Source organism: Staurois parvus, unplaced genomic scaffold, assembly GCF_062004578.1.
Source record: "Staurois parvus isolate SC_StPar_1 unplaced genomic scaffold, SC_StPar_1.0 ptg000122l, whole genome shotgun sequence".
In the NCBI taxonomy this organism is placed as follows: domain Eukaryota; kingdom Metazoa; phylum Chordata; class Amphibia; order Anura; family Ranidae; genus Staurois; species Staurois parvus.
This window is the reverse complement of record NW_028317918.1, coordinates 7,981,576-7,998,989: the sequence shown is the minus strand read 5'-3', so window position 1 is coordinate 7,998,989 and position 17,414 is coordinate 7,981,576. Positions and strand designations below refer to the sequence as shown.

At 40.2% G+C, this 17,414-nt stretch overlaps 1 protein-coding gene across 1 annotated transcript in view; it reads right to left on the bottom strand.

Moving 5' to 3' along the window:
- Positions 1–3,534: 3,534 nt before the first annotated feature.
- Positions 3,535–17,414, bottom strand: part of LOC149467138 (UPF0462 protein C4orf33 homolog) — a 136,604-nt gene continuing 122,724 nt past the window's right edge. The window contains exons 6-7 of the mRNA XM_089672211.1: positions 14,477–14,682; positions 3,535–3,778 (exon numbers count right to left, since the gene is read on the bottom strand). Of these exons, the coding sequence (XP_089528337.1) occupies positions 3,652–3,778; positions 14,477–14,682 (333 nt within the window). The 3' untranslated portion in view covers positions 3,535–3,651. The remainder of the gene's footprint in view (positions 3,779–14,476; positions 14,683–17,414) is intronic.

Genomic DNA, 17,414 nt, shown 5'->3' with positions numbered 1-17,414 from the left:
TAAGAAATTAAGTTAGGAAAAAAAAACCTTTTTTATTCACTGGTCAAGTTACTTTATCTGACATCGTGTGCAGATTGAAGCTTATCCCTTTGATCTGCTGATGAATGTAACAATATTACTTTGTATCTCTCTAGTCTGCTCTGACCAGTGTTTATAAACGCTGTGTCAGGCAGTTCATTCTGACAACAGCAGCTTTCACAGCTTTTGTCTTTTATTAATAATATTATTATTATTATTATACAGGATTTATATAGCACCAATAGTTTGCTCTGTGCTTAATATTTTCACTGCTATTATTTTGATAGGGGGTAATTTCAGGCAAGCGCGAGGGGGTTAGCAGCAGTGAGGCAGTAGTACAGTGTGCACTACACACATCCTGTGTACTTTGTTTACATTTTTTGGGTGTGTGTAGTACGCCCAATGTCCACAACTGGTTAAAGTGTATATTACCCCAGCATTTCATAATCCAGATATGTATTGGTTGTACCATGTATTTGCATGAAAAAGTATCCTGTTATCTTTGCATTGCTTCCTTTGTGTGAAACACCTGATGATACCTGGTCCTATTTCAAACTGAAGTACATCCATCCCAACATGATCAGTTTTCTTCCTTGCATTCTAATTGAATGCTCAACCTGCTTGTACACCAATGATCATATTTGTGCTGACGCTCCCCCCCCCCCCCCAGTACAGCTAATCATAGAACGCTCTCCTCCAGGTTCCACCCCCAGCTCTCTAAGCCCCCCAAGCAGCTAAGAATATGAGAACAGAGGTCATCTTATTATTAATGGAAAAAAGTATGAATTAATATATACATAGTATAAAGTATATATACATATTTTGCCTTGTATTTATATTTTAAACTGAATGAGTTGTTTTACAAGGTGAGGATTTGAATATATTTTAAAAGATAAATATAGCCAACGTTATTTTGGCTATACTTTTCCTGTAGAAAGAACTGCACTCCTATGACCCATTTTCAGCTGACACTGGACTAAAGTCCACTGTGGGCTGACATTACTCAGCTGGTCCAGGCTCTGAAGAGATCTGGACCATATGGTCGGGATCCACACAGCAGTCTGGACTAGCAGCTGACTAAGCCTCTCAGCGATTCGCCAAGAGCCGGAGCCAGCTGTTCACGTACCTTCCACAGCCAGTGAGCACTGGAGAGGCAGAGCAGAGAGCAGGAGACTGACAGTGCCAGAGCGGAACAAAGAACTGAGAGATCAGTGGTGTTTGCTCAGTTCTCTATGCAGAGCTGGTGGTGGACAGATGCAGCATCAGATCGATGCTGCCTCCACTCTCAGTGCATCCAGAAAGTATTCACAGCGTTTAACTTTTGCTACATTTTGTTATGTTACAGCCTTATTCCAAAATGGATTCAATTCATTTTTTTACTCAACATTCTACAAACAATACCCCATAATGCAACTGTAAAAGAAGTTAGTTTTGAAATCTTTGCAATTTATTAAAAACAAAAAATGATAAAGACCACATGTACATAAGTATTCACAGTCTTTGCCATGACACTCAAAATTGAGCTCTGGTGCATCCTGTTCCCACTCATCATCCTTGAGATGATTCTACAATTTGATTGGAGTCCACTTGTGGGAAATTCAGTTGTTTGGACAAGATTAGGAAAGGCATAAACCTGTCTATATAAGGTCCCACAGTTAGTGCATGTCAGAACACAAACCAAGCCATGAAGTCCAAGGAATTGTCCGTAAACCTCTGAGATAGGATTGTATCAAGGCACAGATCTGGGGAAGGGTACAGAAAAATTTCTGCAGCATTGAAGGTACCAATGAGTACAGTGGCCTCCATAATCCGTAACCGGAAGAAGTTTGGAACCACCAGGAATCTTCCTAGAGTGGGCCACCCAGCCTAAATGAGCGAGGGAGAAGGGCCTTAGCCAGGGAGGTAACCAAGCACCTGATGGTCACTCTGAAAGAGCTCCAGCATTTCTCTGTGGAGAGGAGAACCTTCCAGAAGAAAAACCATCTCTGTAGCACTCCACCAATCAGGCCTATATGGTAGAGTGGCCAGACGTAAGCCACTCCTCAGTAAAAGGCAAATGGCAGCCCACCTGGAGTTTGCCAAAAGGCACCTGAGGGACTCTCAAACCATGAGAAACAAAAAACTCTCTGGTCTGATGAAACAAAGATTGAACTCTTTGGCCTGAATGCCAAGCATCATGCCTGGAGGAAATAAGGCACCGCTCACCACCTGGCCAATACCATCCCTACAGTGAAGCATGGTGGTGGCTGCATCATGCTGTGGGGATGTATTTCAGTGGCAGGAACTGGGAGACTAGTCAGGATCGTAGGAAAGATGAATACACCAATCCTTGATGAAAACCTGTTCCATATCATTCTGGACCTTAGACTGGGGCGACGGTTCACCTTTCAACAGGACAATGACCCTAAGCATACAGCCCACATAACAAAGGAGTGTCTACGGGCCAACTCTGTGAATGTCCTTGAGTGGCCCAGCCAGAGCCTAGACTTGAACTCGATTGAACATCTCTGGAGAGATCTGAAAATGGCTGTGCACTGATGCTCCCCATCCAACCTGATGGAGCTTGAGAGGTACTACAAAGAAGAATAGGAGAAATTGCCCAAAAATAGATGTGCCAAGCTTGTAGCATTGCACTCAAATCAACGTGAGGCTGTAATTGGTGCTAAAGGTGCTTCAACAAAGTATTGAGCAAAGGCTGTGAATACTTATGTACATGTGTTTTTTTTTTCATTTTTTATTTTTAATAAATTGCAAAGATTTGAAAACAAAATTCTTTCACATTGTCATAATGGGGTATTGTTTGTAGAATGTTGAGGGAAAAAAATGATTTAATCGATTTTGGAATAAGGTTGTAACATAACAAAATGTTGCAAAAGTTAAGCGCTGTGAATACTTTCTGGATGCACTGTAGGTGAGTATAAATGTTTGTTTTTTTAAAGTCCATACATCTCTTTAAAGCACAAGAAGGAGCTAATGTATCTTTAGGTCCTGTACTAGAAAAATAAGTATAAAGATTGTGAATTAGTAGCAGTGTAGTTACTGTATATGCCAGCTTTCCAGAACTTGTCAGGACAGAGAGTTATGGAACACGATGGCATTACTCAGCAGAGGTGGGTGTATAAAACCCCGGTATTTCAGTCTGATTACACAGCACATTGTGCAGCAGGCTAAGGTGGTTAGAGGTGATGAATAATTCTCACATTTAACAAAACTAACAAAACACCACTTATATACTTTACTTATCGCCTAAGTTATTTTTTTTTTTACAGTACAGCATTTTCTATACAGGTTTTAAAATGAAATGTGTAGAATTGCTCAATAGCTTTAAAATATTGAAACCATCCAAGTGATCATTTTTATTCCCAGTTATGTATTAAGAAAATGTCTGTTTCAATGAGGTCCACATCACAGAATTTATGTTTATATATTTCATGGAAGAAGTAAAAGTGAAAACAACCGATCTGTTAAACTATGACATCGCTCTAGCAGTCAAATAAAAAGTATTGAAATGAGCAATGCTGAAAAGCTCATTTTATTAATATGCGGAATCAAAAGAATTTTAGTAATGAAAAAGAATAAGCGATTTGCTAAATACTAAATGCCAGCAGGGATTTATTTTTCTTCTAATTTATCTTATTTATATAGAGAGGAGACAGGGATGTTACAGGGAACAGAATCCCAGAGGCAAGATGAGGGCTGCTCCCATTCTTCTCCCATGATCCATTTCAGTTTGAATGCTTTGAAATATTCCAGACGATGACTGCAAATATAAACAAATATCATTAAACTGAAAAAAGATGAAAGCCTCGCAGCTCTCTTTGTATTTGGACTCAATAGACTCGCATTGGGTCTTAAGTGCTTTTTGTCTTTTTCTGTTAAGATGCCTATACACCAAAAGACACAGCTACTTGATACAACCGTTGGGTAGCCAGATCTTCAACAGATTTCTACAAATTCATTACCTGCTCTGAAGTGCTGGCTATATTTGGCACTTGATCTAGATGTCCTTTCCTAGGAAACAATAAAAGTGCTCACATAATAATGAAAGATGAGGGGGAGGGAGGTGCATGATATGAATCTTCTAGCAAAAATGAAGTCCTTAGACACAGGTCAAACCGCTGCGATTTAAAATCACGCAATTTCTGTGCGATTTCTGAAAATGTTATTGCTACTTGTGAAGATTTCTTGCAATTTGCAGTGCGATTTCCATTATATTCTATGTATGTGAAACTGCAACAAAACTGCAGAAAAAGTAACGCAAGAACTACTTTAGAAATTGCGCTGCAGGAAATCGCACATGTTAAGACACTGACATCCACATTCATTAGATGTGATTTTAGGTGCGATTTCAATGAACAAATCGCACCTGAAATCACACCGGTGTGACCGGTACTTAGTGGAGCCACATGGCTTGGGTTCAGTGGCTCTCCACAAAGTGACTCTGATCCTGGTCATATCTGATTCTCAAACAGTGAAACAATTAAAAACCTTGTGACTGTGCCAAGTTTGAGTCCTTAAGGCTCCATTCACACTTATGCGACTCCAAAGGTGTGTGATTTCCATTGCGACTTTACATTGCAACTTTGACGCAACTTTGGATGGGTGCAAACTGGATGCAACTTTGACTGTTGACTTTGCTGCACGACTGTCACATTGATAACATTAAGATGTGACTTTTATGCGACTTTTGAGAATCTGCATTGCAGTCTATGGGACTCTGGTTCACATAAAAGTCATACCAAAGTAGTGCAGGATTTGATAGATTAGAACGGGTTCCATTGAAATACATGAGCTGTGACTTGTCATGCAACTTTATGTGTCCAACGCTGTATGACAAGTCGCACAAGTGTGAATGGAGCCTTAATCTTTGCAGTATACTTAAATTGATTGTAAAGGCTCAGCTTTTTTTTTAACAATAAACATGTTATACTTGCCTGCTCTGTGCAATGGTCTTGCACAGAGCTTCCCCCGAACCTTCTCTTCTGGGGTTCCCTGCAAGTGCTCCTCATCCCTTCTGAGTGCTTCCCATAGAAAGACCTTTGCTATTCTCATTTGAGGCACTCATTTGAGCTCGATCCTGCAGGAGTGCAGGATCACACACAGCGACCCCTTCTCCAGCTGCTACCTCCATGTCCTGTGAGGAGAAAGAGAGCAGCGCTGCTGCTCTCGGGCAGAGCGCTAGAACAAGATTGGGCACAGATAAGCATTTGCAGGAGGGAGGGCTGAGGGGGAACTGACCATGGAAGATTTTTTGCTTCATGCAGAGACGTCAAAATCAACTTCATCGTGGGCCGCTTCAGCCTTATGGTTGTCCTCAAAGGGTTGGTTATCTTAAGGGCTGGTATTTCTAAGACTATGTCAAGAGCACCCTCTTCCCCAATTGTCAAGAGCCCTCCCACCATTAGAAGTCAAGCCCCCCACGCTCCATTACATCACAGTGCACCCCCATTATTTTGTGAAGCCGGTGGCAGAGCTGGGTCTGGAGGAGGACCAGAGGACAGCTGGAGTTAGCTGAATGCTGACACCAGGGAACATGAACACGAGGTGGTGCTGCGGCTGAACAGAGAGACTAAATATTTGTAGTAGTTCTGTCCTCTTCTCTGCTGCCGACTGCTGAGACAGGGGGGTGCAGATACCAGTCTCTCCACAGCTGAACAGAGAAGTGCAGGATCTGACAGAGGAGTTCTGTCCTCTTTTCTGCTGCTGACTGCTGAGACAGGGGGGTGCAGAGACCAGTCTCTCCACAGCTGAATGGAGAAGTGCAGGATCTGATGGAGGAGTTCTGTCCTCTTTTCTGCTGCCGACTGCTGAGACAGAGGTGTGCAGAGACCAGTCTCTCCACAGCTACACGGAGAAGTGCAGGATCTGACAGAGGAGTTATGTCCTCCCCTCTGCTGTCAACTGCTGAGGCATGTAGGGGGTGGAGACAAGGGGGGTGCTGTGGCTACAGGAGAGGTGGGAGGGCCATATGAAAGGGCCTGGAGGGCCAGATTCGGCCTGCGGGCCTTGTGTTTGACACATATGCATTAGGGTAGCCTTTACAAACACTTTAAGTCCTGAGGAAGGGGGAGATCTTTGAGCCCCTGAAAGGATTGGCTGACTGCTGTTCTTTCCATGGTTACTTACTGAACTAATAAATAATTTTGAACTCTTGAAAATCTTTTCTGTAAAATGTAATGAAATATGGCAACCTGGAGGCATTCTGTACACAGATGGTCTACAGAATGTCTCCCAGAAATGTCATTTCCTGCTTGTGTGATTGTCTTACTGATTTTCCCAGAAGTCTGCACTAAGATACCAATCAGGTTTTGGGAGTTCTCTGCAATAAAAATGTTCTCAAGTCCTACAGGTGCAGCTGCTGACTAATAACTATGAAATCATGACCATTCGCATTCTCTCCGCACTTGGACACAGAAAAACAAACAGCTGTTTCTTCAGAGAAATATAAGGCAAGAATCTGCATCAAAGTGTGTTAAAATCCTTGCAATGTACATAGATCACCCAGAAGGGAATGTTTTACTCTTTAAAGTGATAGTAAACTCAGTTTTATACTTTAGCACTTTCATTAGCTGATGTATTCACTAGTAAGTAGATTCTTCATCTTTTAATCCTCTCCTAAGTTCCATTTTAAGCTGATGACCAGGGTGGCTCTTTTCTCTTGCAGCATCCTATAGATCCACCCTGGCATAGAAGGACTAGAATTGTTTCTCCCTACACTGCACATCAATAGAAACACACAGCCCAAAAGTATAGGATAGTAAGGAACCCCCTGCATTTCCTCCCTCTTTTCCCTCTTCTCCGAGCAATGTCAGCTCTTTCCTGAGAAGATAAGAAGTTCAGGAAAGCAAAACTGACAGAGCAAGAACCAGCAGCGTTGTAAGTTTTAAACTCTAAGTGCTTGGGTATGAATTTTAACAAATTGTTTACTGGAAAATGTTTAGTTTATTGTGCTCAGTGTTTTAGACTACAAAATGCAGAGGGTTTTATACTACTTTATTTACACCCTATTGCCAGGACAGGAAGGGTGCAGGAGTAAATCTTCCCAATGAAGACACAGAAAACGATTAAAACATGACAAAAGTTATACATTTTTCTCGTTCAGTACAATACAAAACATTTTGGATGGGATCAGGAATTGCCACTACATTTCCATCACTTTTCTTTGCAACCAATAAAAGAGAAAATCAGTAGGTATGTGTAATTGGTTAATTAAATGTGGCAATGGAAGTCTGTATTCACTAGTAAGTAGATTCTTCATCTTTTAATCCTCGCCTAAGTTCCAGTTTAAGCTCATGACCAGGGTGGCTCATTTCTCTTGCAGTATCCTATAGATCCACCCTTGCATGGAAGGACTAGAATTGTTTCTCCCTACACTGTGCACATCAATAGAAACACACAGCCCAAAAGTCTAGGATAGTAAGGTACCCCCTGCATCTCCTCCCTCTTTCCCCTCTTCTCCAAGCACTGTCAACTCTTTCCTGAGCAGATAAGAAGTTCAGGAAAGCAGTACTGACAGAGCAAGAACCAGCAGCGTTGTAAGTTTTAAACTCTAAGTGGTAGGGTATGAATTTTAACTAATTGTTTACTGGAAAATGTTTAGTTTATTGTGCTCAATGTGTTAGACAAAAAAATGTTGAGGGTTTTATACTACTTTATTGACACTCTATTGCCAAGACAGGAAGGGTGCAGGAGTAAATCTTACCAATGAAGACATAAAAAACAATTAAAACATGACAAACGTTTTAAACTTTTCTCCTTCAGTACAATACAAAAAGTTTTGGATGGGATCAGGAATTTCCACTCCTTCAGTACAATACAAAAAGCTTTGGATGGGATCAGGAATTGCCACTACATTTCCATCACTTTTCTTTGCAACCAATAAAGGAGAAAATCAATAGGTATGTGTAATGGGTTAATTAATTGTGGCAATGGAAATCCATTTCATTCATAAAGGGGCACCAAGTAGAGAGCTTATGAACCAGAAGCCACTGGGCTCCTGGAACAGTTTTTGGAGAGCTGTATCTTGCAAAGGACAACACATCTATGGATGTAATTAACACATTACATTTACCTTCCGTAATCCTGTTCAATTATATTTTCAGAAGCTCTTTTTAAATGATTTGTGATTTTTTTTGCACTTAAAATGGTGTGTTAACTAAGATTGTTTGTAGAGGATGTTCTGTAAAGCTGTTTTCAGTTTGTAGCACTTTACGAAAGTCTACTGCTTCCTTGCTTATGAGTAAGCCATTTATCTTGTACTGTACCATTGCCCAACCTGATGTACCCTAGTAGGAGACTATGGTGGGTCACTTCCCAACAGATATTTAACCAAGAGCATTCAGTATACCATCCTAGCAGAGGGACACGCCACAATACAAACAGTGTGGCTAAAGAACACACGTGGTAAGAGGATAATTCTTTTTTTTCAAGTGAAAAAGGGATGATCAGCAGCCAGCCCCTTGGAGATTATCTACTATGTTTGAAAATCTTTAAGTACTAAAATGAAAACTAAAGGGCTCATTATCACACCTTTGTTAAGCTCTACATAGACTAATGATCCCAAGTGATGCTTAAAGAGAAAAGGCAATCCCTTCTGGGTGATCTATGTACTTTGCAAGGTTTTTAACTAACTTTGTTGCAGACTCCTATCTGTTTCTCCTATGAAGGAATAGCTGTTTGTTCTTTTTATTTATTTATTTATTACAGGTACTTATATAGAGTATTATTCTATGTCTTTTGAATACTAATTCTGAATGGAGGTGATTTTTTTCATTTTTGATCAGCTGAAGCACCTGAATGGCTCCAATGAGGAAAGCTACAGGGTCTCCATTCTTTTAGATGTGAATAACCCTTTAGAAGCATCTCACCAAAACTTTTTTGTTGCAGAGGATGCCTAAAACTCTGACTTGTACCTTAGTGCAGACTTCTGAGCCATTCACACAAGAAGAAAATAGCATGAGGGTGTTACATACACCACCTGTGTACAGAATACCTCCAGGTTGCCATATTGTATTAATTTGAATGAAAATGACAGCACTGCAGGTTGAAAAGAGAGATACTTTTAATAACTTACAATTACAATATGGCTTGTGTCTCAGTTGCTATGTTTGTTTTTTTTATTTGCATGTTTTTCCCCACAAAAGTGGAGATACCCTTAAATGATATATATCAGTTGCTATGATCATTGAAGTATGGTCACCAATGTTTCTGGGTGTGCAGCATGTTGTTGTTTTGGGAGTGTCTCAGATTGAGTAAAAAAAATTAGCAAATATAGAAAAGAGTAAGATGAGAATGCCAAAGTCATGAATGTGTGCATAAACTTCAAAGCAGCAATGAAAATGTGTTCAGTATATACATGCCACTTCGTTAAACAATTAAGTGAATATTTTTTTCTACATTACCATTCATTTAGAAGATAATAGGGAGACTGTCCATCTCACTGCAGTCTAATGAACCATAAATAAGACCTAGGAGGTATAATGCACTGTAAGTGCACTTGTGTTTCTGGAGTACATTTGCCTTTATAATTAGTATGCTATATTACTTTTATGATGAATGATGAAAATCATATGTAAGGCACATGAAGCATTTTGGTGGCCTATGGAGTTACATTACATAACAACAACAATATGTAACAAAATGTGTAGAATAGCGCTATCCCGCCCCCCAACTCAAACAATCAGTATCTCTAATACAAATGTCATGCTAATAAACAATTATGACATAAAAAATATAAATATGTAACAACAAATTGTGCAAAAAAACTATCATAAGTGCAAAAAATATGTAAATGTGTGAACAAAGTGCTGCTGTGCAATAAATAATCGTGCAAATCATAAAAGTCACTGTATTATTAAATTGTGTGCTCCAACACAAAATACCACCATAAATCTCCAATAGTAAACTCCGTGTATCTTCTCTTTATCATGCACTACCATGTGTCTTCCACCACCAAATGAATTAAATAAGCTCACAGGCTGGTAATGTTATAAACCAGCAGAGAACACATGAACTCTGGGAGTAAGGATCTACGAGGAAAGAAATCTCTCTTCCTCTAAGGCACCCTTCAGAGAACAGCTCAGCGAGGGATCATTCCATCATTCCATCTCTAAAAATCCTCTGCTGAACGCCTCATATAAAGTCACATGGATACATAGACCAGGAAGAAAGAGGAAAAACTTCCATTGCGTAAAACCATAACATATATTTATTTTAAAAAAAAAGCATTCCATAAAACTCACATATTTAAGTGTTGCCACTGACACAAGTATATGAGTGTAATCTGAGAATGGGATCATCCAGCCATGAGTCACGACCCATCGTGCATGGTGACGTCACATCCAAGCCCTGTTCTACGTGTTTCATCATCAGACGTTCTTCAGAGGCGGAAGGATGTGCGTCACCTCCCACGCTCTTTTATATCAGTCATCAAGGCCATCCTGTATCCTGACATCCTGATTCTATGGAGGGGGGCACAGGATGGCCTTGTCCTGACATCCTGATTCTATGGAGGGGGACACAGGATGGCCTTGATGATTTGATGAGAAGTATCAATAACAACATATATGGCTTGAATTTTACAGCAGAAAGTAACCAACAATATGTACATTTTTTTGGATCTCATCCTTTTTAAAAAAAGAGGGAAGACTATGTACAAAATTCTTGTTCAAAGAAACAGACCACAACAATTATATATCTACCACAGCAGCACTTTGTTCACACATTTACATATTTTTTTGCACTTATGATAATTTTTTTACACTATTAATTCTAGTTATATAACAATTTGTTGTTACATATTTATATATATTTACAGTTGTGGCCAAAATTATTCAACCCCCAATGCTGTAAAGGGGTTTAGGGACTATAGTGTACATTTGGAATTGTATTCAGAATCAAATCCTACAAGGACGTTGTAACTACCCAAATGCAACTAAAATGACATCAATTGTTTATGTAATACAGTAGTAAATGGTTCTTATGTGGTTTCTTCATTGCCACAATTATTCAACCCCTTAAAGACTACCACTCTGAAGAACAGAGGTTCATACAGGTGCTTTCCATCAGGTATTGAAAACACCTGTGGATGTCACCGAGCAGCAATCAAGCATAATAAGCACCAATTAGGCAGCTTTAAAATGACTGTGATACTCAGCTCCTTCTAGACATTTACTGGTGTGGTTACAAACATGGTGAAGGCAAGAGAATGGTCCAGGAAGACAAGAGAAGAGGTGATTTCTCTTCACAGGAAGGGCAATGGCTATAAGAAGATTGCAAAGATGTTAAACATACCAAGAGACACCTTAGGAAGCATCATTCGCAAATTCAAGGCAAAGGGCACTGTTGAAACGCTACCTGGTCATGGCAGAAAGAAGATGCTGACTTCGACTGCTGTGCGCTACCTGAAGCGTAGAGTGGAGAGAAGTCCCCGTGTGACTGCTGAGGAACTGAGAAAAGATTTGTCAGATGTGGGTACAGAAGTTTCAGCCCAGACAATAAGACGCACACTGCGTAATGAAGGCCTCCGTGCCAGAACTCCCAGGCGTACCCCCTTGCTGTCTCCAAAGAATAAGAAGAGTCGACTGCAGTATGCCAAAAGCCATGTGGACAAACCACAAAAGTTGTGGGATAGTGTTCTGTGGACTGATGAAACAAAATTAGAACTGTTTGGGCCCATGGATCAACGCTATGTTTGGAGGAGGAAGAACAAGGCCTATGATGAAAAGAACACCTTGCCTACTGTGAAGCATGGTGGAGGGTCAATCATGCTTTGGGGCTGTTTTGCTTCTGCAGGTACAGGGAAGCTTCAGCGTGTGCAAGGTACCATGAATTCTCTTCAGTACCAGGAGATATTGGATGGAAACGTGATGCAGTCCGTCACACACCTGAGGCTTGGGAGACGTTGGACCTTTCAACAGGACAATGATCCCAAGCATACCTCCAAGTCCACTAGAGCATGGTTGCAGAGGAAAGGCTGGAACATTTTGGAGTGGCCATCGCAGTCACCAGACTTAAATCCGATTGAGAACCTCTGGTGGGACTTAAAGAAAGCAGTTGCAGTGCGCAAGCCTAAGAATGTGACTGAACTGGAGGCCTTTGCCCATGAAGAATGGGCGAAGATACCCGTAGATCGCTGCAAGACACTTGTGTCAAGCTATGCTTCACGTTTAAAAGCTGTTATAACTGTAAAAGGATGCTGTACTAAGTACTAAGATTGAATGTCACTTGGGGGTTGAATAAAACTGATAATGCTGTGAGCACAGAAAAGACATTTGTGGTTATTTCATTATAACTGTTATGTTATATTTGTCTGACCTACAAGTGCCTCTTTAATGTAAATGTAAGCAAGATGACTGAATGATCAAAAGCAATGTCAAACTGGCCAAAACACTCAATTTCAGTGGGGGTTGAATAATTTTGGCCACAACTGTATATTTTTTGGTCATATAGTGAGTAATTTATGTGACACTAAATTATATTTTTTTCCCAAAAATAAAATAATCTGTACACATTCACCTCTTAAAGGCTCTGTAATCTAATTTTCATGCAATACATTTTTATTTTCATTTGCACTGCTCTATGAACACTACAAATCCGACAGTTTCTAGCTCCTAATTCATCTTGGGACTCAGCAAGAGAAGGTGGCTACATTCCTACATACAGTGGGATCATAGAATGAATGTAGCCACCCTCCAACAGGAAACTGAATCACAGCAGCAAAAAAAAGGCATTTGGAGGACTTTCAGAGCAAAAGAGGGTACGTTTTGTGCATTCAGAATACATAGTTGAGAGAGTATTTTTTGTTACTAGAGTTTAGTGCCAATGTTTAATAAAAGCATAAATTGCTATGATGAAATGCTAAGTGCAGTGTTCTATAAAGAAAATTGCTGCGGGTTACTGAACTCAGTCGTGCATTTGATACTACTAGTATGTCACATGTTATGATTGTATTTAATGGTATATTTAAAATGGAACTGTGAGCAAAATAAAAATACAGTACATGTATAACACAGTCGGTCACTAATATTAACACAGCAGTCTTTGTGTTACTAGCAGGGGCGGACTGACAATTCATGGGGCCCCCGGGTAATAGGGGATCATGGGGCCCCTGTGTCCTTGCCCACACTCAAAGCACACCCTATAAAAGGTACCAGGGGCACTTCATGGGGCCCTCAGGTATTGCCCAAGTGCTCGAATGGTCAGTCCGCCCCTGGTTACTAGTCAGTATTTTATGCTTGTATGCCACTATCCAAGAAAAGCTAGAAGTTTTATGCGCTCATGCACATAAACATGTTTATTATACAGCCCATCCTCATGTTTTTCTGCAAGAAGTTATTGCTACCAATGTGCATATATCAGTAACATGTACAAGTACCCAAATCCAATTGGACTTGATTATTTTATGCCTGTTCCATTGGATTTGTGTAAAATGCTTTATCATTTCATATGTGGCCCAATTTACACTAAGTATTGTTCTATTACATGGTAGGACTGTGAATGCTATATGGTGTTTATTCATACCCTTTTATGATTTATTTTTGTTTTGGATATGCCTGGGGATTCACTATGATGGGCTGTTCTACACAGTACTTATATAGGTTTCAAGGGCTCTATTTATCATTTTATTTATGTTTATACCAAAGATTCACGCAACTTTCATCCAAGATTTACACATGTTTTCACATAAGATTCAGTAAAGCAGAGCTCCACCTGGAAAAAAAAATAAAAGTCAGCAGCTACAAAAACTATAGCTGCTGACTTTTAAAATACAGCTACTTACCTGTTCCTCAGTCCAGCGGAGTCCTCACCACTGCTGGTTTCACCGGGCCATCTTCTCTCCCTGGCATCTTCAGTGTGGGCACCCGGCTGTGACAGCTTCACAGCTGGGTGCCCACTGCGCATGCGCGAGAAGTGCTGCGCATTGTGAATGGCCCCATAGTCTTCTGAGACCTGTCATGTGTCCCAGAAGACTACGGGGACATAGGGTAGGAGGATAACTTCCGCATCCAATCGCCCTAGGCGATCGTAGCAGAAGTGGGAGTGGGTACCTGTCAAATTTGGGGGACAAAGGCTTAAAGCGGAACTTCCCCTTTTGGGTGGAGTAAAATAAGAAAAATATGTCACTTTGAAAGTTGTGTGAATCTTGTGTAAAAACATTGATAAACAGATCATTTTATATTAATGTTATACTGTATATATTTAAAGTAAAAAAAATTATAATTGTGTCATGATGAACATGCTGTGCATTCATTTTAATTCTTACTAAGTATATCCTTGTTTATGTTGCTTGCAGACACCTGCCAACCGCCCAATTTTGGCAAGACAGTGTCAGATCTTTGATCCCAGGAGGGCTGAGCTTAGAGATAATAGGCCTGGTTTATTAGTATCAAAAGTATCATCTGTAGACCAGATTACATTTTCCACGTTTTGCTAAATAATAAAGTATATTCATACTTACAAATTAGGGCCTTGCCCTTCACTTATTTCTTCTGGAGGAATTGGATATAAGGACTCGTATACTCTGCCAATCCCAGAGCCATGGATAGCATAGGAGTTCATCATGTCAACTCCGGGAGGAAAATAGGACCATGGGATAAGAGCCGTGCCGTGCCATTTCCCCCAGTCTGATGTAACATCTGCTGAAAATTCCAGTGGCAGCTCTGTCTAATAAAGCACAATATAATATTAGTACTGTATTTGCATTTAACAGATAAAAACTGAGAAATACAAATAAATCTACACGTGGTTCTCACTGAAATAGGGATCATAAAGCAGATCTAGAATCCAAAACGATCAGTTTAAAAATATAATCTTCACTTTTTGGCTCCATCCTGTAACCAAATTTCTGTGCGGGACAGACTGGAGCAGCCATTTACTTGTATGGAAATACCTGACAGTAATGATTAAAGCTTGAAAAATCTGCTGAGTTGTTTCACTTCATCTTCACTGTTAGTTTAACATTGAAAACTTCACACTTTTCGGAGCTAGCAAAATTATACAGCAGCATAAATTGTATCTCACATCCCGCAGTGCCGTTATTTCCACAGCAGGTGGTGCTTTGGTGGACTGATGGGGAGTTTGCCATTTGAAGCTCTTTTTGGAGGAATATGCTGGATGACCCTGTGAGCGTTTTCTATGCAAGAACCAGTTGCAGCACCTGCTTGATTTATGATACTGCTTATGTTGACCGACCTGTGTGGCGGTCAACACTTTTGGTAAGAGGCCAATCTATTTGGGTGTATGGTGGTGGTCCCCTTCTTGGTTTGGGACCCCTTTCCTTTGCATAGCTCTTCATTTCTTTATACAGGAAACCTACCTGGACTTTGTTGTCATCTACATTATTGTGTATGGGACTTTATGTTCTAACTAGCGCTGCTTTTTTTCCACTATATTTTTGTATATGCCTATATGTGCAAGCTGCTGTATTTGTTTAGTAATTCTAAGCGCAGTGTCTGTGTTATATAATCTTCATTACCTATCACATTTATGTAAAGTAATTAAAATTTGAAACTTTACCTTTACCTGTTCTTTGTGGTGTAAGGACCCTTTCACACTGATGTGCTTTTCCTGCACTAAAACGCAGCTTTAAAGTTCATCAAAAATGCAAAAAAAAATACGTTTTCTAGCTTGAAAGAAAAAGTAAGGTGAGCAGTGTGCGAATAGCTTTAGTGAGAGCTAGCTCATCTACCAAACTTAGCAGGCAATGCCTCACAGAAAGGCATAGCGGAATAGTGGTAACAGCCTGAATACACTTGAGAACCTCCGACCAAAACCCCTGTATAGCTGGACAATCGCAGAATAAATGCATAAAATCAGCCCCATCCGCAGGACACCGCCAACAGCAGGAGGAAGCTGATCCAAAAATGTTAGCTAGTTTTTCTGGGGTCATATATATGCGGTGTAAGATTTTAAAGTGTATTAGTTGATCACGAGCTGAGACTAGCCTGGTAAAAGGAGCATTCCAAACATCTTCCCAGTCCTCAGTATCCAGATCATGGACCACTGCCTCCCACTCAGTGCGACATACCTCTAGGAGTTTACAAGTTTCAGGGAAAAGAAACTTATAAATAGTGCACAAGGGCTTAGATAACTCATCATCCCGCAATAAGCACTTTAAGTCTGAAGGGAAAAAGGGAACCCCGGAGGGCACAAATTGTGCCTGATAAGCATGCCACAGTTGGATATAACTGAAGAACTGTTTATTGTCCAGGCGATACAAGGCCTTTAACTCATCAAACATTCTTAATTGTCCATTATGTGTGATGTCCCCTAATTTTGTAACCCCATATCCAAATATCCAGGATCCAAATATGCGTAGAAATGGAAGAGATGGAAGAGATTAGGATTTTTCCATAAAGGAACATGAGGGGAGGAAGCAAGGGTCCCCCAAATTCAGCCCCATGCGTCACAGACCAAGCCCTCATTACAGATCTCATGGATATAGTCAAAAAATACAGGGACTTCAGGTCTCTATGTACCAGATGGGCCATGGCCTCACAGGAGACAACCAAAGTTGCTTCCAAGGCAACTGCAGCATCATCCAGTGGGCTCATCAACATCTATGTGCGAAAACTAGTTGGCCAGCTACAAAATACTTAATAAATATTGGGTACTGCTAAACCACCTTCCTTCCAAGGTTGTCGTAGGATCCCAAGCCGAAACCTGGGCACTCCACCTTGCCAGAGAAAATCAGAAAGTAAATCATGGATAGATTAGAAAATAATATGGGGGGAAGCACACCTGGGAGTTTCGCAGGATGTACAACAGCAGGGGAAGAAGTCTCATTTTAATCAAATTGACCTTGTCTAAAAGCAATGTTTATTAAACACAAACAGCAATCAATGAATATTAGTAATATTTTGTAAAAAAAAGAAATAATAATTTAAGAATTAGAAGAGTGCATACTAGTTCACATGTACATTATTTTATAGATAGCCTTTTTTAGGTTTTTCTGTAGATCACATTATGTCAAATAGAAGTGCATCATATGGAATTGGCATGGGTTATTGGTTCTTAGACTGAAACTAAACTCTCTCAGTCACCATTAACTATTTTTATTTCTTATGGTGCTTGCTTTAAATTGATGGCAGTGGTCATGGCATTAATCCCTCTGCAATTGTTGTGTTAAAATTCTTACCCCTGCACTTGGGGTATTGTTATTTTTATTGATGCAAACAGTGTAGGGCGACACAACTCTAGTCCTTGTATGCAAGGGTGCCTCCATAGGATGCTACAATAGAAAGGAGCCACCTGGGGCTATGGTCATGGCACTAGCTTAAACAAGAACATAGACAGGCAGTAAAATATGAAGAAACTGCATTCTCAGTTATGTGATTAAATCAGTTGCTGAAAGTGATTTAATAAGATGAGGGTAATCTCTCTAATTCAAGGTCAGC